This window comes from Oreochromis aureus, linkage group 14, assembly GCF_013358895.1.
Source record: "Oreochromis aureus strain Israel breed Guangdong linkage group 14, ZZ_aureus, whole genome shotgun sequence".
NCBI lineage: Eukaryota > Metazoa > Chordata > Actinopteri > Cichliformes > Cichlidae > Oreochromis > Oreochromis aureus.
In genome coordinates, this window is record NC_052955.1 from 31,676,042 (window position 1) to 31,697,408 (window position 21,367).

The 21,367-nt window shown below is 42.7% G+C and overlaps 2 protein-coding genes across 4 annotated transcripts in view; one reads left to right on the top strand and one right to left on the bottom strand.

The window, feature by feature from the left end:
* LOC116328960 (limbic system associated membrane protein) overlaps nucleotides 1-4,260 on the top strand; it is a 1,233,629-nt gene extending 1,229,369 nt beyond the window's left edge. For all 3 annotated transcript variants that reach the window (XM_039622696.1, XM_039622695.1, XM_031750856.2), the window contains one exon: nucleotides 564-4,260. In XM_039622696.1, the coding sequence (XP_039478630.1) occupies nucleotides 564-661 (98 nt within the window). In that variant the 3' untranslated portion in view covers nucleotides 662-4,260. The remainder of the gene's footprint in view (nucleotides 1-563) is intronic.
* A 2,608-nt stretch (nucleotides 4,261-6,868) lies between these two features.
* Nucleotides 6,869-19,875, bottom strand: gap43 (growth associated protein 43). Its single transcript, XM_031750863.2, has 3 exons — nucleotides 19,585-19,875; nucleotides 12,386-12,995; nucleotides 6,869-8,190 (listed from the first exon to the last, which is right to left on the bottom strand). Exons 1-3 carry the CDS (start codon nucleotides 19,612-19,614, stop codon nucleotides 8,111-8,113), a joined length of 720 nt encoding a protein of 239 aa, XP_031606723.1. The 5' UTR covers nucleotides 19,615-19,875; the 3' UTR covers nucleotides 6,869-8,110.
* Between the last annotated feature and the right edge of the window lie 1,492 nt (nucleotides 19,876-21,367).

A 21,367-nucleotide genomic window follows, 5' to 3' on the forward strand; every position in this document is an offset into this window, starting at 1 on the left:
TTAATAATAGTGCTGCATGAACTGAGTTACAAGTTTAGTTGTGTTTGTTTAGCATTCAAATCACATGATTTTCACTGATAATATACATAAGCTGATAGCCTGGCTACTGCTGACTTAACTAGCTTGATGAGCTACAAACATGGCAACAAGTATTATAGGCAGGTGATAAACCAGCAGGTTGCAGTTTCCTGTATTCTGCAACAAGACTGCGTTTATTTATTTTTTCTGTCACATTAAGCTTGATCAGCAGGCTCACCGGTTTATGCCTCCTCTGTGGTTTAAAGCATTGAATGATCACTGAATTGCACAGCGTCAATGGCACAACATGGCCACTAGATGTCACCAAAACTTCCTGCAAAAGGCTGCAAACACATGATTATTCTACAGTTTACTGTGTAGAATATCGCAACAGAACACAATGCAATGACTTTTTTGTGCAGGATTAATAAGAAGTAAAAATGCATTTTTCTTTTTCTTCTTGAAACCAATATTGTGGTTGCTTTAGAAGTCTGAGTGAGCTCTCATTAACCCTGCTGCCTTTCTGTCTTTGCTTCTCCACACAGGACCCGGGACAGGCAGAGATATCAACGGCTCTGCCTGTGTATCTCAATCACTGTGGCTCCTGCTAGCCTCCTTCGCCTGCCTTTTCTTGAAGTGTTAATACCGCTGCCCTCCATCCTTCCCCTTCTCTCCCCCCGACCTCCCCCCGGCCTCGCACCTTGGCCTTCCGCCCCATTCGCTCTTCTTCTTCTTCTTCTCTCCAACTCACCGGCATCCTTACTGCTACCTTATTACCAACTTTGCCGCCCTGTTCCCCAGACTGTTTGCATCATGATACAAAAACCTTACGTGCTCTCGAGCACTGCTTACAGGTGTGGAAAAAAACGATGGGTTATGAGTAAAATGTTTTAGGAACAACAACAACAAAAAAAAAAAAAAACAGTGAAATGACGGACAGAACACGCAAACAGTGCTGTTTTAAAGAATTGCATTGTTCTTTTTGATTCGTATGCACTTCTTTCGTTTCTGCTATATCTTGTCTTCTGGGTCTGGGTCGGGCTTTGGGGGGGGGGGGGTGTTTGTTTCTTTGTTGTGTACATGGGAATAAAAATGAAGGTGGCCCAGCTCACAGGGACGCCAAGAAAACAATCATTTGTCTCTAGGATTACTGAAGACATGAGGTGTATTTCTTCTTACTCCCTTAGATGTATTATGTTAACTTAAAGCGTAGATTTAACCGAGTGTTTATAACCAGTGCATTAATGAGAAACACGCAAAGCATCTGCCAAATATACACATAAATTTCAAACTAACACATGTGAAACTCAAAGGGAAACTGCTACGGCTGATTTTGCGACGAGATTAGAGCTGTAATTTGATGCTACTGCGCTGAAACACAGATATAGTGTTAGGCAGATACCTCTGCAATCGGTGTCATTGCAAGCGGAGCCCAGAAATCTATGATGGAGTGAACAGAAACAGTTTGAACTGCTGCAAGAGTACAAACCTGAAGAAATTAGTCTGTCTGGAGATCTGGGATATCTTGCGACCCTTCGCCATTATTCCAAAAAACAACCTGTTTTTCTTTTTCTTTGTAGACTCTCACTTACAAACAACAACAAAAAAAGAAGAGGGAAGAGAAACACACAGTAGGTTATAATGATGCGTATTGTACATAGTAAAATTTTGTATTACTCTATGATAAGAAAACCATAATGTGCAGTTTGTCTCGGAGGCTGCACCGAGCAGTGTTTGCATTCAGTCGATGAGTTTTAGGATCATTTTATCTCTACTGCTGGAATTTGGATAAAAATGTATGACACCAATGAATGACTTACTTTTTCGTTTTTCTCTTAATCAAAAACACGTGTGTTTTCATATGAAAATGATACAGAAAAACTCATAATATATAGATATTGGGGGTATTATTTTGTGTGCACCTCATGAATCCAATGTCCTTATATATGAAAAAAGCTCATTTCACATGTTTCTGAATAAGGTTGTGATTTGTTGAGGATTAATGAAATGTAGACCTTTGGACCTGGCAGATACTCATTATACAACAATGTTTTTATGTTGTTTTTTTGGTTTTTATAATTCTGTGCAGTAATTATTGTAGCTGTCCTTGAAACGAGATGCGTGCTAGCTTAAATGATGTTAAGCAGAGTGGAGTGTTATGAGCTCCATAATGCTCTTACGCATACCTGAGATTTAATATGACAGAAGAAACCAAATGAATACTGAATGCAGTTCCCCTCAGTGTCACCAAGGCCACTGTGCTGAAGGCCTTATGGGAAAAAAAATCAAACAAATGAGAAATAATGAGAATAATAATGCTGTTACCTCACAGTGTCCTACAGCAAGATTTCTAATCACACTTTGCCAATGCTTAGACTGAACAGTGTGTTAGCTTCTTTATGAACAAAATGGTTAAATGAATATGTTACGTGTTGATATTTTGAAGAAAATCTTTCAAAGGGAGCAGCTCATAGGGCGTAGCTGTTGAAGAGACAGCACTGACACTGGTGGTGACTAATAGCGTTTGGACTCCAGTGCCCAGCTCAGCTCTTTGATTGGATGTGTGCGTTCAGGTCTCCGCTCTTTCAAACAACCAAGCCGAGATAGTACTGTAAAAACACACGTGTAATTAATGTCATCCTTGTCACGCATTAAAAGACTCGTTCCCAGTGTGTTCTCTCATTGTAAATGCTTCTGAGGCCATGGCTGTGTGTTTAGTGTTGGTAATGCTCCAGTCTAAGCTGAGACGTACAGAGACTGAAAACCCACCGCGATTTTAATCAAAACTGAAGCATTTATGAATTCATATTTCCATTCGCTCCATGAAACACAACAAAAACAATGTCTTGCGATCAGATCTCTTAGAATATGAAGGAAGCTGCTTGTTTTTACACTTTTATCTTGTTGCGTGCTATTTTTTATTATTTTGTCTTATTTGGTTTTATTTTACAACTGTGCGAGTGAGTCCTGGTGTTTTTATACTACAGTCTGCAGACTGATTTTTAGGCTCTGACTTAACCATACTTGAGGACGCTATTGTAGTTTATCAGCAGTTATCTTCTTACTGTAATTAGAGCCGAATGATCTTGTAGCTGTGGTGAAATAGTTTTTCATGATCAGTTTCCATAAGCGCAGTCTGTGCTACCAGTGAGCTTTACAGAAGAGACAAAATAAATGTGTTTTCTCTTTGTTTTATTTTAGCGGGGGAGACCCTGACAGCAGGGTCAGATATCCCCAAATTGCGTTCTGCATTTAATTTAACCTGCTTAGACTTCATGAGCCTGCATACAGGTCATTGTCTAGAATTTCGGCCATTCAGGTGTGTTTTCCAATGAGACTAAGCTCACCGATGTGGAAGTCTAAGTGCTTCCATGCGGGTTAAAACCAGCTAATAAGCACTTGACTTATAGGACCACTGACGTAAAAGCCATGGAGCTCTGTCTTATCCATAAAGCAGCGAGAAAAAAGGAGATCTGGTGTTTTTCCATTGCTCATACAAACCAACAGCCAGCCTATAATGACACAGCACCAACCCCCTGCAGACAGACCTAGATATCTACTTAAGACTGTAGATACAGCTATGTAGTTTACTACTCGGCATTGCCTCAAAACATCGCCAAACTGGCTTGTGTATGTGTGCGTGTGTACTCATCTGTTTATATGATTAACCTACCGGAAAAGTCGCATACATGTGAGGCATGAGATAAATGATGAGTTGGCCCAGCAGCTAACTATCTACTTTCCATTGAGCTATGGTTACACTTGTAACCCTCTATATTAAGTTTAGATTGGGTTTTTTCTCTTCTTCTGTGTGTATATACAGCATTATGTTTCTACTGTAGAATGTTGTAAAGTCAGCAAATCCATAAGATTGTGTTTATACAACTCTACATTTAAAAGTTTAAAAGGCAAATGTAACTATCATGTTTGTACTTCCTTCCCTTTGTCGCGGGGAATTAAGATTCAATCATGGATTAGGACACAGCAATGTCCCTTTTTTTTCTATTTTACTTTATTATGGTATAAGGTAATTGAAGTCAGTTTCTAAAAAATAAAATATGATATGTAATAAAGGTATATGAGAAATGTTAACAAAATAAAGTTGTTTGAATTCAGTGTTCTGTATTTGAATGTGACATGAAATGTCGAAGCAAAGTAACCTTTTCTTTCTGGAGACGGCTTGGAACACATGTTGTGTTTATCACCATGTAACATGCAAATAAAATAATATATGTATTGTTATGTTCTCTCTGGGAGACGTTTTTGTCCGCGGGAAACGTGTGAAAATTCAGCTCATTGGCAAGGGGAATGGTCCATTTTTCACCTTTTTCTGGTGCCAAAGACAAAGACTGTGGTGTTATCACTACCACATATTGCCACACATTAATGACAATATGGCTCAGGCTCTTTTCACCACAGAGTTGTGCAGCGTGCTGCCATGGGCAAGTGCTGCAATAAAAGGTTTCGCCTCTAGGTGTCACACTAAACCAAATTATGCCCTACATGAGCCTTTTCTACTCACCGCTCCTAGCCTACTAGCCACACGGTGCTTTATGCTATGTACACTCACAGCCACTCCTAATTTTTTGGTATTGTATGCAAATGTTATAACATGTCAATTTTAGAAAAACATGTAGGTTCACATTTTTCAATTCAAACCTCACACAGCAGTAGGGAAAATGTAGCTGTTAACCGTTGCTTCCATACCTGAACACAGGTTGTAGTTGTTTAGAAGGTGCTAGCAAGCGTTCTCTTCAAAGTACAGGGATTTAAAATGGGAATGATGAGTGACAATGCAGGAAGATAAGAGTCTACGAGGATGGTATGAACAAGCCATTTTAATTAAGGAAATTATGCTCTTCTTGTTAGCACTTGACACTTGACAAATAGATTGCAGAAGGCATTTATGTAAACCTTAACAATATATTCAGGTCTTGCATTTTTACTGAAGCGTTCTGTCTCAACACAAGTCCATGGAGTCCTGGAGTCCTGTTGGGACCTACAGCATTTGCATAAACAGATTGCTTGTAAAGGATTAAGTCATTCTGATTTTAATCTAGAGGTTTAAAAAAATCAGTGAGGCTGAGTGCAAAATGTGCATGTAAACATATGTAAAGACTTTGGAGAGATCTGGTGAAGGAGTGTGAGTGTACTTAAAAAATAACATCTGGTTCTTCGTATATCTTAAGATTAGCCACAGTGGCTGCAAAACAAGTCCAAATCATCATCCTTCCCAAACAGTTGGTATGAGGTGTTTGTGCTGGTTTATTGTTAGATTTTAGCCAAACGTCTCAGCCTTAGTCTCATCTTTCCAAAGGACATTGTTCAAAAAGTCTTGTGGTTTATTCAGATGCAACTTTGGAAACCTGGGCCGTTCCCATGTTTCTCCTGGCACCAATTCGAAACAAGGCATACTTGAGCCTTCTTTTTTTAATTTTTTATTGTCGTGAACGTTAACAATTAAGAAGCTAACTGAGGCCTGTGAGCGATGACTGACCTTGGGGTGAATTTGGTGGGATTCCTGGGAAGATCAACAGCTTCCTGGAATGTTTTCCACTCAAATAATCTTTCTTGCTGTAGAATGATGGAATTGAAACTGTTTGGAAATTACCTTATAACCCTTGCCAGGCTGATGGGCAACAACATTTACTTCTCTAAGATAATTGATTAGGTCATTCATTCTTCACATTCTGTCAACACATCCCTGAACTGCCAAAAGTTCTGCTTTTATAGAGATGCTCACACTCGCTGATGATCAATTATTCAAGTGCATTTGATGAGCAACACTTGGCTGCGATTCTCTAATTTTCTGCTTCTAAATTCAGACAAAACTGAGGTAATTGTACTCTGTTTCTTAGAGACATGCTGTCTAACCAAACGTTTACTTCTACATGGCATGACTTTGGTCTCCAGTAACACTGTGAGAAATCACGGATACATTTTTGACCAATATATGTCCTTCGATGTGCATATGAAACAAGCATGTAGGACTGCATTCTTCTACTTGCACAATATCTAAATTAGAAACACCCTGTCTGAGAGTGATGCTAAAAACCAGTTAATGTATTTACTACTTCTAGGCTGAACGACTGTAATTCATTGTTATCAGGCTGTCCTAAAATTTCCCTGAAAAGCCTTCAGTTAATCCAAAATGCTGCAGCACGAGTACTGACAGGGACTAGAAAGAGAGAGCATATTTCTCCTATATTTTCTTCTTTTCATCAGGGCCCATCTTAAAGACCTCATAGTACAGTATTACCCCATTAGAGCACTTTCCTCTCAGACTGCTGGCTTAAGTGTGGTTTCCAGAGTATTTAAACATAGAATGGGAGGCAGAGCCTTCAGCTTTCATGCCTCTTCCCTGTGGAACCAGCTCCCAGTTTGGATATGGGAGTGTTTGCTCATAAGGGATCATCTAATTGGTGGGGTCTTCTCTGTATTATTGTAGGGATTATTGTAGGGTCTTTACCTTATGATGTAAAGCGCTTTGAGATGACTATTGTTGTGATTTGGGGCTATATAAACACAACAGAATTGAATTAAATTGTATTTCCCTGTGTAAGTTGTTTTAATGCACGATTGGTGCAAGAACATCTAATATTACAGGAATACCATCCATCCTTTCTTTTTCTTCCACTAGTCCACTTCAGGGTCGCGGCGGGCGCTGGAGTCTATCCCAACTATCATAGGGCAAGAGTATACCAGTAAACCTTATAAGAAAACCACAACTTATGTGTGGTTTCGTGATGGATTCAGTGGAAAATAAGCATGAGTATTGGAAACTGCCGGGTATTTCGAAGCGACAATATGTTTCTATCAGGCTTTAAACAAACTCCACAGCTTATGATGGTAATTGGCACATTTGCTTTATTTTGAAAACAGACATTGAAACCATTTTTTATTTTTTTCATATTTTTTTTCTCACAAGTTTGAACTCCTTGATAAGATTGAAACTGGACATTGCACTCACTGGAACATAGGAAATTTTTTCGTTGTTGTTGTTTGCTCATTTGTTTGATTTTTCTCTTAACCTTTTTTTTTTGTAACATCAGTGCAAGAGTATTTTTCCAATTCATATAAACTGTCATAACAACACCAAAGACATCAAAAAAGAAGCCGCCACACCTCTTAAGTTTTCTGTGACTGCGAAAAAGTTCCTCTCAGAGGGAGAGTTCCCATCATGCATCTGGTTCAATGGTTCATGCTATGGTCTCACGTTTGGTTGGCAGAGCACAAATTGTAATATGTAAGAGCCAGTTACATCAATAATATAGTTGATTTCTAGAGTTTTATTATATGATCACATTATTTAAATGGTAACAGGTCCTTTATTTACTGTAACTGTGAGTAAACAGAGTTTGTAAAAGGGGTGTAAACCAAGCTTGAATGACTCAAGCAGAATAGAGAAAGTTGAGTAAATATTGTTTTGGGATTCAGGATAAAGCTGCCCCAACTGGAAATGTCACACATTTAATCATACATTCTATTATCCATTCAGTGTGTCAGTACATTACCTCTTTGTTGTGTTCTCAGTACACTTGGATCGTGTTGAAAACATGAGTTGCATTTATAAACCTGGTTGTCTTTTTGTGCGTGCATTTGCAATACGGATTTCATTTGCAAAATGTGTCTAAAGAAAGAAAGTGCATTACAATGCAAATACAGTACGGCGCATTGGCAATGCATTCTTTTTTTGAAATTTTAAATGTGTAAATATCCAGTTGGGAGCGTTCATTCCGCCCCCGGTTTTACATCAAATAGTGAAGATGTACCAAATGAAATCATCCACCTCGACATCATCACCATCCCGGTAACAATCGCTTTTCATAAACATCAGCAACATCAACATCATCATCACCGTCGTCGTCAGCATCGTCATCACTTGCGCATAGTACAGTGTTAGCTTGAGCCAAAAAACTTCACGCTGGAAACTCCCCCAACATGAGAAAATCATTGCCACACAAAAAATGACAAACAAATAGAAACGGACTGCCTTCACATTGAGAAGGCAAAGAGCAACCTTTTTAGATTTTTCGTTTTTGTGGTATTCTTCATACTTTTAATTCTGCTTTCATTAAGTTAGACTTTAGCCTTAAGCATCCTTGGACTCGGTGGCCTCCGCCTCTGCATCTGCCGGGGTGGCCTCCTCTCCTTTAGACTCCTCTGCAGCATCTTAATGGAAGAAGTGGTGGGGGTAGAGGGTGTAAGGGTAGAGAGAAGGGGTTTGGGGCGGGATAGATGAAAGGAGGATGGAGAAAAGAGAGAAGAGGAGAGGAGAGGTGGAGAGGTGGTTTTACATTGCGAGAAGAGTAATAAAGCTCTGTCTGGGGCGTCTGAGATACAGAGCTTCAAAGATTTCACTTATGAGCAGTAACTTTTGATGTTTTAAATATTTCACGCTCTATATGAAAAAAAAAACAGTCATGTAACATTCGGAAATCCTCAAAATATTCATATCTTCACTCTCAAAAAAAAAATTTGCACATGGAACTGTGTAATTCTGTGTTGTTCACAATGTGTCAGCTCCACTTAAACTGAGAGCATGTCTGAAGCCCGCACTGACTGTGTAAATAATAAAAGAAGAGCTTGCTCCTAATGGACCCATGAAGCATTTGAACTGGGATCACAAAGCTAACAGGAGCATCTTGGCCTGTCACATCTGATACAGTGTGATGCCCAGAGTGCACTGCACTATGATAGCAGGCAACGATAACTTGCTAAGAGGTGCACACTGCTGAATAGCAATCCGTGATACATCACAAAGCAAATGCTAATGGGGATTCTTGCTCAGGTACTTTATGTTTTTCCTCATTAAATCAAAATATCCTTCTTTAATAATCCTGTAGCTGGTGCGCTTTTTAGCTCCAGAAAAGCAAAGACATTTTTATTTATACTTAAACAAGACCTTCTTGCACTATGCAGGAGCTAGACTGATTTTGGGGTCTTTGTTGTTCCTGCCCAAATTCGTTATCCGAGTGATCTCATCGGGGTGATGTCACACACCGATGAGATCATATTCTTTTATTAGAAGGAGGAGACATCAAGGAATGACATCATTGCAATGGAGACCAGGGTGCATGTCTCCTGGTGTGTGCGTGTGTTTGTGTGTGGGAGGGCGAGGGAGGGAGGGAAAGAGAGAAGTGGGGCAACGGTGTCTGCGGTAGCGCATGCACTCATGCGCGAATGTGTGTGCGACTCAAGACAGCATGACTCATGGCAGATCTTCCAGGTAAGAGATAATTAGCTTGTTAGCCACTGTGACAGATTTGAGAATGTCCTTCACTACAGCCACTGAACTGTGCGATGCAAATCCAATTTCACCCAATTTACAGAGCCAAAGCCCGTCATTTCTTGTGTCTGACATCAGCGCGAGCTCACTTTCATACACCAGTTACCGGCTGAAGTGACAGTTTAGCTTTGCTGTTGGGTTTGCGTATGAAGATTGCAGACAGGGAAACAAACATTTATAAGTGTTTCATCATTTCTACCCACTGACCTCTTAGTCTTTAGTAAATAAGACTAATGAGACCATGGCAGAAAAAAATATGAAGTGCAAAGCTCTTTTCAGACATGAGACTGGTAACATCGCAGGCTTTAAATTGATACAATTCTGTCATTCGCACAGAGGTATGTTTTACATTAATAGTTCTCATAGCTTCATTCAAACATATGCAGGAGAGTTACAAAAACAGCCACGCAGCAAAAGACTTGTTGCATTTGTGACCATTGACTCAAGTGAAGTGTAACCACACTTTTGAATGGTTGCTTTTCTCCATCATTGTCACTACGACTAAAATCTGAGATCAGAGAGAGCTACCGCCACCCCTCGCACAAAAGCTCAAAGACAGATTGAAATCTCTACTGAACTGGAAAAGGCATCCTTTTTAATCTTTTTTGGATTTACAATCAGAGTTGATGAGATAAAATGCTATTATACGCACGTTAATGTAGTTTAGGGCACGCTCTACTAACACAAGCCATTCACAAAGATGTGAGACAGGACTTCTAAAGATGTACAAGTCTGTCTTAATATGACAGCCTGCTTTCAGATTTGTGTCATTTTGAAAGTGCTGGACAAACATTAATAGGTCTGATCTGGTTAGACTGTGGTCTCATAATCGACCAGGACGTTCATTCAGATGTAAAAATTGGTAAAATCAGATAAATCTGATTAATGTAAAGACATTCATATCTGAAAAAAGAAGCTAATAAAAGTACAAGATATCAATAATCAAGGCAATAAAATTTTACTTTTCATGCTTCAGATGTTTCTATAAAGTGCCAATATACATAAGCATGGTATTAATTTCACTGCTATGCAGATGACACCCAACTCTTAGCGTTATAATGAGCTCTTGAGAACCACATATCTGGCCAACATATGGCTGTTACAACTGATTCTAAGTCTTCATCTGCATATGTATTTCATTAAAGGTACGTTGCAGCTTGTGTATGTGTTTATTATCTAATATAGTCTATAATCTGTTTTTAACAGCTTCAATGCTCTGTTTCCCAAAAAGTAGTTACAATTCACAAATGGCTGTTTCACTAGATACATATAAAAACCTTATGTCACTCTAGGGTTTTCACTCTGTAGCACCCTGAAATCTCCCTGCTCACTGCTGCTCGCTGTGCCAAAACAAAAACTAAAATACATCTGACTCAGTCTGGAGACTGAAGAAGTCACTTGGATGAGGGACGAAACATTTCTCCCACTGAAAACGCTACGTTCAGATGAACAGAATCAGCTTTATCAAATAAAGAACTCATCTTTCTATATCGCCTCTGAGTCACTACATCTGGACAGTCCAACATCACTGATGGCTTGTTTATAGTGAGAATCTGTTTCTACTACTCTACACTTTACATTACTTTTTCAAGTTAAGTTCTAGTGGGTTTTTTTTATGTTTTTAACTATTATTTTTATTTTTCCTCCCTCCTCTTTTTAAAGTCTTTTAAAGTGTAGTTTTCCAAATCAATCGACCATTTCTTTTTCATTTATTAATGAATTTGTTGCCACCTTTTAATTTAAGAGAAGTGCTCTATAAGTGCAGGACTTTGGGAAGAATTTGTGTCACAGAGACCACCTCATAGAGTACCCAGCATCCTTGTGGATGTGACTCTTTTCTGTGTGCAACAAACCTTAACCGAGCGATTTGGTCATAAATATTCATTTTGGTCTCTGAGTCACTTTGGTAAGTTAAGCAGATTGTAGACAGCAGTGAATTCTTAATAAGCAGATCTTTGTCAAGTAGTGTTTGTTTATGGCAGACTTCCCCAGTGCGGATCGTGACCAGTAGGGATCATTAATCATTCATTTAAATCAGAGCACCTGTTCTACCCGCACTGCTCCATGCAGGCCAGCTATCCCATCGAGGTGGTAACTATGACAACAGGGAGACAGTGCTGCCTAGGTGACCTACTTTCTGTGTAGTTCTCCAGTTGGTGTATGCATGTGTGTGTGTGTTTCCCACCTCACACCCCCACCAGCTCCAGACTGAGCATGCTCCATTAACTACCTGTCTGACCCAGTCTGAGAGTCCTTGGACCAGAAATATGAGTTCATGTCAAGTGTATCTTATGACAGTGTTGTATCAGTGGAATAATATCATTTTATCTCCAGTTTCTTCTCTGGTCCACATTTCTGCTGTAATTGGACATCACATGACAGTGCTGGAAGTTCAGACAGAGACTTTTTTTTTTTTTTTTTTTTTTTAACGTGATGTACTTAAAAAAAAAAAAGTTTAATTGGGTCATCCATTACAATCATTTTTCATGAAGAGTATGGTAGCAGTCAGGTTAATATATCACACCTCATGTGAAGGCATCTGAGAGCTTTATTAACCTCAATGATTTATAATTCATGCTGCTTTTACATTATGCAAACAACACATTGGTTTTTATCAATAGCTTTGATCATTCCCAGTATAACAATATCACTGTGTACCACACTCTTGACCCGTGCTTATCATTTTCAGGGCTACATTTCTATGCCGGCCTCTGTCTAATCAGTATGGAGTTTCCATCTTGCAGAGGCTGAGCTACAAGACTGTCTAATCTTATATTGAGCCGTGTCTCTGTGTTAACCAGTGAATGGTGGAGCACTGCCAAACATCTCTAAATCCCAAAGACACACCAAGCAGCTATGTCCTGTGGAGCCTGCCAAGCAGACTGTGTAAAAGCTTACCTATTCTTCTCGATTTTATATTTACAGTAAGTAATTGCTTTTTGATTGGTGGAAGTGGCTGAAACTATTTTTAGCCCTGAACTCACTGCCCTCAAGAACATGTGCATAAGTGAGAATGTGCTCGTAAACCTTTCTTCCTGACCACATGGAGCTCTCATCTATTCTGCATACCTCGTTTACCTTTTGTTTGGTTAGGCTCCTCCTTCTCAGCTGTCGGACTGACAGCAGCAGGCACGTCGGCTTGTCTGGCCTCCTCCTTTTTCTCTTCGCTCTTCTCCTCCTCCTTCTCTTCAGCTGTGGGACTCTTGGCTGGGGCCTCCACCTCTTTGGGCTTCTCCTCATCTTTCTCCTCCGCTTTTGGCTCCTCTTTCTTGGGTTCAGAGGGCGCCGCGACAGCCGTGGGAGACGCAGCAGCCGGGGCGGCCGCTACGGGAGACGTCGCTGTGGCAGCAGCTGCTGGAGAGTTAGCTGGCTTGTCTGCCACTGGGCTTTTGGCTTGGTTTGTCTCCTCTTCCTCCTTCTTAGCCTCTTCTCCTGCGGCTTCATCCTGCTTAGCAGGTGCCTCCTCTCCCTCCGCTTTCTTTGCCTCCTCTCCTCCCTCTGTTGCCTCCTCTGCAGCAGCAGGACTGTCACCCTCTTTCTCCTCCTCTCCGTCTTTCATCTTTTTCCGAGTTATATGTCCACGGAAGCTGGCCTGTATTTTGGTGGCAGCCTTGTGGGCCTTGTCCTCGGGTTTGTTGGTGGTGCCATCCTGCTCAATCTTCTGGTCCGCCTCCTCATTCTTCTCCACCTGGCAGGCGATAGACAACATACCAGGTTAACATTTACTGCAAGAGTTGAAAAGGTTGCGCTGAATGTCTTTATTTTGCTAGTGTCAGTTGTTGCTGTGTTTGTGTGTGTGTGTGTGTGTGTCTATCCCTCTTTTTGTTTGTATGCTGCTTGATCACGAGAAGGCATGCTTTATTTCTGTTTGCTAAAGTATGTAAAAAATAGTCAAACTTAAAGGTCAGAAGTCAAGAAAAGAAAAAAGTGTATATCGTGAAATGGAAAAGCTTAATAAATATATATATTTCTAGCCATTACATGACAATCATAGGCTGGGAAAAGGTTAAAGATTCAGGAAATGTTTAGAATAAAAGTGCGGGATGAGATGAGGAGCAGAGTTAGTAGGACAGGAGACAGGGTAATATTGAAAGTCTTTCCTTGATATTACCTTCGGTTACTGGATCCAAAGCTGTCCATCAAATAGTGGGTTGTGCTATGAGTCATATAAATCTAATGAAAAGAAATCAAATCAAATAAAGGAATGAATGATGAGCACTGAAAGTGGCAACACAAAATGAATCAGTACATTCCAAATGAATAAGCAAACAAATCAAGGTAAAATATTCTCTCGCAGGAGCCAATCGAAAGCCTCAAATGAACGTGAATAAGTGTAATGAAGCAAAAGAACACAAACCGTCAAGCAGCATGCAGGCTGTGCAGCATCAGTTATACCAAATGAAAAACAAAGTGAGAAAACAGCACAATCTATTTTTTTATTTATTTATTTTGGTCCTTCCAGGTATCAAGGCTTAGCTTGACTCTACAGCATTTTATCATTTCATGTGCCACAGTGAGGAGATTTATTGTCTCCACATAATAAATCCAAGGCGCTGGGAGTTTAGGTTGTGACAAGTGTCTCCGGGCATTTATTGCAGTTATTCAATCCAGGCGTGAGGCTGATATTGTCCTCCTGATAATAACCCTGAAAATAGATTTAGTGAATAATTAAACTTAAATGTAGACGCTCTCCGTGGCATCCATTAATGTTCCCTGCTGTCTTTGCTAATGATATCCTCAAAATTATGAGCAGTGCTCAAAATCGGAGCCAATCTTTATTCTCTGGGTACAGTATATAGCAGCTCCGTGTCTGGCTGCTAGGGAACGAGCTGCCTGCTACAATCTCCTCACCATTCACTGCCATACCCCTCCCAACCATCAAAGGTTACCTTGACAACCAGAGTGCTAACTCATCACAGGGCCTGTCTGCTGTTCGGTGCTATGAAAGACTATATGTCACCCTGATTGGCAGTGCGCCTGACCCCTCGGGGGGAGCGGGCCAATAGGAACTCGTAAATCAGGAGGAGTAATCAGCATGGAAAAGCCAGGGATGCGATGAAGCAACGGTAGCAGCGGCAGGGTGTGGCGGTAGGGGGCAAAGGGGTAAAATGTATGTGCTTACATTAATGTCTGTGTCACCGAGATCCAGCAACGTCTTGTTTAAGGCCAATGAATCTGGGTGGAAAGAGCTTTCGTGCCTCTGCATCCACCCCCTATGTATGCTCTCCCAGTGTGTCATTATGTAGGATCTGAGCTTTGACTTGGACAGCCTGTGTGAGGGATCACATCTGTGTGGAGTGATTTAAGACCCCGAGGCCCTAAATCAACACGTCTTCCTCAGGGTCAGTGTGTCAGTGCAATATTGGCGCAGTGAGGGCAAGGTGCAGCTGTATTGGTATATCCACCTCCTCCGCCTTTATTCCCCCAGGTTCGGGGTGTAAATTCTGCTCCCGAGCCACCCTGCAATTCTTAATATAAACAGTCTTCCTGAGTAATTTTTTGCAGAGTGATATTATAAGACAGATAATTAAATACACACTTAAATATAGTGATTCACATTTAAAATCTGAACTGGAGCTAAACAAGCTTCTTGCCATTGGGTGTGGAAATAAACTTCAGCAGAACAGAGAGCACAGAGGAAGACAAAGCACCACCACCACCACCACCACACCCTCTGCTCTTAATTATATGCACGTCTCCACTGACTTATTGGGCTTTTATTGTGTCTGATCTCATAGGTGCTTACAATTGCCAAAAATTTGACCCGAGCACTTAACTCTTAATAGAATTACTTACTGGCTGGGTTCAGTGAGTCAGACGGCGAAAGAGAAAGCGATGGATGAAGGGTGTTTGGGAATATGGGGTATGACATCATTATTGGCACAGAAGAGCGATGTCATTTACGTTAGAGGTTGGGGAAATGTGATAAAATACCAGAGGAGCACCAGATGATCTCATCTGGTGGTACGAAGACAGGAAGACGCATCACCATCACAGTTTGACCACAGCTGGAGCGTCATCACCTGAATTATTGATACTTGTGTGTGCATCACCCTTCACAAAATTAAACAAAAAAACTGCTGTGCTGTGATTTTCCTTCTTCTTCATGGATTCACTTCTGAGATGCAAAACCAAAAATCACTTGACCCAGCACGGCTGACATTTGCCTGCACTGTATTTAAATCCCAAACAGAAGCATCATTTAACATCATTTAAGAGCTGCACCTTGAAGCCTCTGACCGGTAATTGAACCCCGGTCACGTACCCTCCTGCAGGCGCTTTTGCACCCGGCGTCTATGTGGTGCACATCTCCATTCATAAATAAGGCAAGACTCTGTGGCTGTTTAAACTCTTCCTTGATTAATTTGCAGTGAGACAACATATTTGCATTATGAGTTAGTCAAATGGCTTATTACAATTAGCCTGCAGTGCTTCCTATTTGCACACAGTCGTTCTGGTTGCCATAGATACACTACTTTAACCGCTGAAAAACTGCTTTTAATCTCCAAGAAAATGTGGAATGTTTGCAACATAATAGTGCTATTCTTGCAAGATTGTAAAGCCAGCAATTATGCAATCTTTGTGCAATTATATTAGCTGTAGTGTGATGTAGCAACATTAAAAAGGCTTGCTCCAGGATAAACTGACACTGTGCTATAAAAGCAGCTGACCTGTGACGAGAGAATCTAGTTCACGGGTTATCAAAATGCAAGAGTGCCATTCACCACAGGACACACACACACACAAACCCTCTCTGTCGGATTTGTCTGCAAAGATAATAAATGGACATGGTGAAATGCGCTCAGTGCATTATCTGACTGGCTGGATGTGTCTATTACAGCTGCAGTCTGAGCCTCTCTCCCTGTCCGCCTCTGTCCTTGGGTGGGCACCGGCTGTTGTAAGAACCACACCCCAGAGTCAATGGCTTTATCCATAACCACACACTCACACACGCACCATCCCCCCAATGGTGACACAAGTAACAATCCACCACCTTCCCACTGCCTCATTTAGAGTGCCATTAGGGACTTGTTTCAGGAGGCGGGGGGGAGGGGAAGAAACAGTGGAAGCAGCGAGGTTAGTGCCATCGGACCGCAACTCACACTAATGCATTCGTGCATGCTGTCTAATGATGTTGGGTTTTTTCTTACTTATTAATATTATTACTATTACTATTGCAATCCATTCAAGTCCTGAGATTTTTGCCTCTCCACTTCGCCCAGCCTTGAATGCCTCAAGCGAGAGAGGAGAGAAATATTAAAGGTAATATTTGCATGCATAATGGAGATGCTTGCTTTGCAGACACCCCGGTTTTTTTTATTATCACCAAGCCAACAGGTGCAGCTGCACTTTAATACGGGAGGCTTGTATGTAATAAAACCAGCTTATTAGAAGTCATAAAACAGACTGTATAGCGCACTGGCACTGGTTGAAATAAAATGGAAAAACTCCACCGAGCAGTTGTCATATTACCACAGCTCCACCGAGCAGGTGGAGAGACTGTCAGCCACCCTTGCTGGTGGCACACGTTTCTCTCTGCAATGGCACCTCTATCTTGTCTTCGGTGGGATTTCTGTGGCCGTGTCTGCTTTCCTGCAGGAGCCATCCAGACAGCAAAGACTGAACTGCTGTCTGGAACTGCTGAATATCTCCCTCTTTCTCTCCCTGTCGTCTTTCACTCTCCATGAGCAAACTGCTACCCACTCATTCTCCCTCTCTCACACACACACATACACACACATAGGCACAGCGGAGCACCACACCCTTTTAGCCGGCTATCTCCTGCAGATGAGGAGAGGGGGGCTCAGGTGGTGACTGCCACAGCCCCCGCTCGCCATCTCTCGCTCTCTCTCCCTCCTCACGCGCTTTTTTCCTCTTCCTTTGACGTTGAATTGATGAGCAGCGGTAAAGGATGCACTGTTTCTTTTACGATGGCCCGGGAAAAGATGCTCCACAGCAACTAATAAGCGGCCATATGCCGGCCTCATTACATCCTCTGGAGCAGCCTTTAATTCACTTACATCAGCTCTCTGGCTGAACAAAAGGCTCTGCAATCGCCACTGATCTCATCGGGGGCTGGAGATATATATGTTTTTTTCTTTCTTTCTTTATTACAGCCTAAAGCAGAGGAAAGTCTCATTTGAGACTGAAAACCTTGTTTTCAAGAGTGACCTGGGCAAGAGAGCAGCCAGTCACACACTGCAAATGAGTGAGCACCGTATCCATAGGTAACCAGATAAGAGACAGAGGTAGAGGAGAGAGGAAAAGGAGGTGATGCCTGAGGGAAAGGGCAAGGGTTGGGCACGGTGGTGGTTGTGTTAGTGGTGACGTGTGATAAGAAGTAGAGATGGAGAGTTGAGTGTTTGAGGAAGAGCTCATTTGGGCGGGATTTGATTTTGCTTAATTTCTGCTTATAAGCACAACCTGGACCTGGATTCAAGATGTTGAGGTGAGAGCTGAATATTGTTGTAAAGCTGCATAAAAAGCAAGGGAGGCAGATGGGACTTAAACTAGGTGCCAGTAGCCACTCCCATATAGTGGAGATGTTGCAACAGCACTTAACACTCCACAATGGCGGGACCCCACAGCAACGCTGCCATACTCCAGAGCAGAAAATCATGCTTTTTGCTCATCCATCCGTGAAGACCGCGCAGTCTGTCCGGATTCATTTATGCTCAAATGCAGGAGCACGAAGATAAGTGCTTGTAGGCTGGGAGGACGTTTTTTTCTTTTTTTACCCTCCCCTGTGGTGCACGCTTGAGGCGGCGACAGCCTGCCGTAGGAAAAAAAAAAGCTAGTGCCTCACCCACATGGCTGCAGTGTGCAGCGTGCCGGCTTCAACGTTTCCTCGTGCTTCTCTCTTTCTCACCTTCGCGCCTGCTCACCTACTCCAGCCATCACCACCACCACCACCACGTTCCACCACATATCTGCCAGTTGTAGCCAGCCATCCAGTTTCATTCCATCTTCACCTTTCTGCTTTGTTGCATTCATGCCTCTCCCTACCTCCACCCCCCCACCCCCTCGCCCATGCCCCATACCTCACAGCCTCCACTCCCTGTCCCAATCCCTGTTTCACCTCTGTATCAGCGCCTTCTCCCCCTCTCTGTCCTCCCTTTTTCCCCCTCCTCCATCTAGCTCCATGTGCACCACCCTGCTTCTGTTTCTCCCTCTTTCTCTCTCTGCGTCCTGCTCCACCTGCATGGAGTTCAACTGGCAAGCCTTTCTTTCCTCCTTTTCTCTCTCTGCCAGAGCTAATATGACTCATCCGGGCTGACATTTAAGAAGCAATCAAAGTGCCATTGGAATCCAGCGTGTTATGGCTCTGATAAAAACCCTAATCAGTTCTGAGATAGCAGTAGGAGCATCGCCCCCGATCACATGCAGAACCACCGCGACAGCTGCTGAAATGCTACCTCCGTGCAACACCTTTATTTCATTTCATATTCACTGCCGGGGCGAGACTGGCCAGGGGTACCCAGCACCACCCTTTCACCCCCTTTTAAAAGAGTGCTCACTCCATAGAATCCTCCACTGACAGCAACCACTCAAAAAGCTGGAGGGCTATGATAATCCATTTATGCTCATTTATTCCCATTGTATTCCCCCCTCGAGGCCACTGACATGATGGAGCTGCTCACTCAGTCCGTACCCCACCCTTTTTTTCCCCCCTTCACACTGTGGAAATGATGCACTTTCCTGTGTCACCCACTTCTTCTGCTCAACATAAGAGAAATACAGAAGATACCAAGACCTCTCCCCTGCCCCTGTTTAAGGCGTCAGTTAAGAGAAAACTCATTTATCTAAAGCATCACTCGCCGGTGGATGAGATTGGGTGTAGTGGATAAATCAGAGTATTTCTGCTGTTATATTGAAGACAATACATAATCTATCAAGTGCCATTCAGTAATAGTTCACTTTTTTCAAGCACTTAATCAATAAGAGGGAATGCCGGCGGCCCAGGATCACATTACATTCTTGCTGCCTTTCTACAAGTACGGTGTGAGGTCTGAGAGGCATTGTGGCAACATCCATTCATGCAGGATAATCACATTAACTAGGCGTGTCTGTGCTCCGTGGATAGATTTCTATAAAGACAAGTCAGGCCTCAAGTCACAGAAAATTACACCAACATTTTGGCTAATCCCACCTCGTGCCTCCTAATCTCACAAAATTGAGAAAAAAAAAAAGAAACTAAAAACCAAACCCAACAGTCACAAAGTTCAGAGCTGAGGTGAAGCTGAAAAATATTGATAAAGCAAATCAGAGCAGTTTACCGGTTTGGTTCTTCTTATGCAGCACAGCATAGTTGTAGTATCCTCCCTTTTTCTTCTCTGCTTCTTTTCTTCCCTTTTTTCTCCCTTTCACTTCTCTCTCACCCTCTCCCTCTCCCTCTCTCTTGCTCTCGCTCGCTTTCGCGCGCACACACACTCTCTCGCTCACTCTCTCTCTCTCTTTTCTCTCTCAGGCTGTATCAACAGCTAAGCCGCCCAGTACATTTACTCATCCCAGTTTGCACACACGCGCTCTCCCGTCAGTCTGCCGGGGTGCGACTCTCTCACTCTTTCTTACTCGCTGCCTGACAATGACTGCGAGCCCACCCTTTAAACCCCTCCCTTCTGCCTCCCTCCCTCCCTCGCTCCATCCATCCCTCTCGCTCTCTCTCCCCCTCCTTCACACCATTCCCCTCCTCCTTTCCTTCTTCTTCTTCCGCCTCCTCCTCCTCTTCTCACTCATAGTGATGAACCCCCCCACCTCTTTTAGATCGGCACTCCTCTCTTCTACATCTTCTCACCCACCTCCTCCTCCTCCTCCTCCGTCTTGTTCCCTTACAGCCTGGCTCCAGCAAAAGCTGCGGCCCCACCCTAAAAAAGCCTCTTCCTTAATAACTGACTGGATACCTCCACTCAGTTTGGTCTATTGATACATCTTTCTTTCAGCTGCTTCATTGTCTCTCTTTTTTTGTCCTCAACACCCACATAGCCTCACTAGTTTATTCCCTCCCCTTTCTATAACATTTAAGGAGTTTTTTCCTTCTTCTTCTTCTTCTTTTTCTTTTTGTTAAGTGGCTCCCAAATGGAAGTTGCCTCCTCTGATTGCTCAGAATCCCTCTCAGACTCAGAGTGTTACAGACTCTGGATCTCAGATCAGCATTATAAGCCCGGGAGCCCTGTTTCCAAATTACCACAGCAATGCCAAAAGCATGTTTTCTGGCACAGCCGGGGAGCAGCTCTTGGCCAGGATAGACGTGTGAAAGAGAGCAGTGATGATCGTTCAAATGCACGCACACACACACACGCACACACACACACACACACACTCTTTGCTTTTAGGACACGTCACCCCACACCACCGATCCGCCAGCCCACCCCCCCTTCCCTTCCCTTCGCTTCCCCATACCCAGCGCTCTCTGTTCTCATGGAAACACCAGCAGATAGACTCGAAGAGCAGAGGAGGAGGAGTGTGTGTGTGTGTGTGAGAGAGAGAGAGAGAGAGAGAGAGAGAGAGAGAGATAGACAGAGAGAAAAAAGACAGGAATGAAGGTAGGAGGAGGAAGCAAGAAGGCCGGGTGTGGCAGACAAGCAGGAGAAGCAAACTGCTTTTTTTTCACCCCTTTTTTTTGCTTTGCTTTTCTTTCCTCCCTCTGTGTCCACATTTGCACACACTCTGGGCTTAATGAGCGGGCACTAGGCATGCATTATCCCTAGAATCACATCTCAAGCCATTACCAATACAGTGAGGCTTGCAGGCGCATGGTCATGCAAACACCCACACTCTGTATTTGCCTTTCATAATGCACACAGACACACACAGCGGTGTCAGAAGAGTCCCCACCCCCGCTCTGACACCGGCGAGCGCCAGCAGATGCTACAGACACAATGAGGATGCAGGGAGGGACGGAGAACACGGGGGAGACAGACTGAGCCAGGGATGGAATAGGGAGGCAGGGAAAAGAGGAAGAGGAGGAGGAGAAGACCTGAGGGGGGGTTGCGCTTTGCTATTCTTCTCTTTTACAGGATTATTCCACATGCAGTTCACTGAAGGGAAATCATTAACCTG

Coding starts and splice junctions, on each gene's coding strand:
- gap43 (XM_031750863.2), bottom strand. CDS start 19,614: ATGCTGTGCTGCATAAGAAGAACCAAACCG. Junction 12,996..19,584: donor GCATAAGAAGAACCAAACCG/GTAAACTGCTCT, acceptor ATCGCCTGCCAG/GTGGAGAAGAATGAGGAGGC. Junction 8,191..12,385: donor GGAGCCTAACCAAACAAAAG/GTAAACGAGGTA, acceptor TCTTCCATTAAG/ATGCTGCAGAGGAGTCTAAA.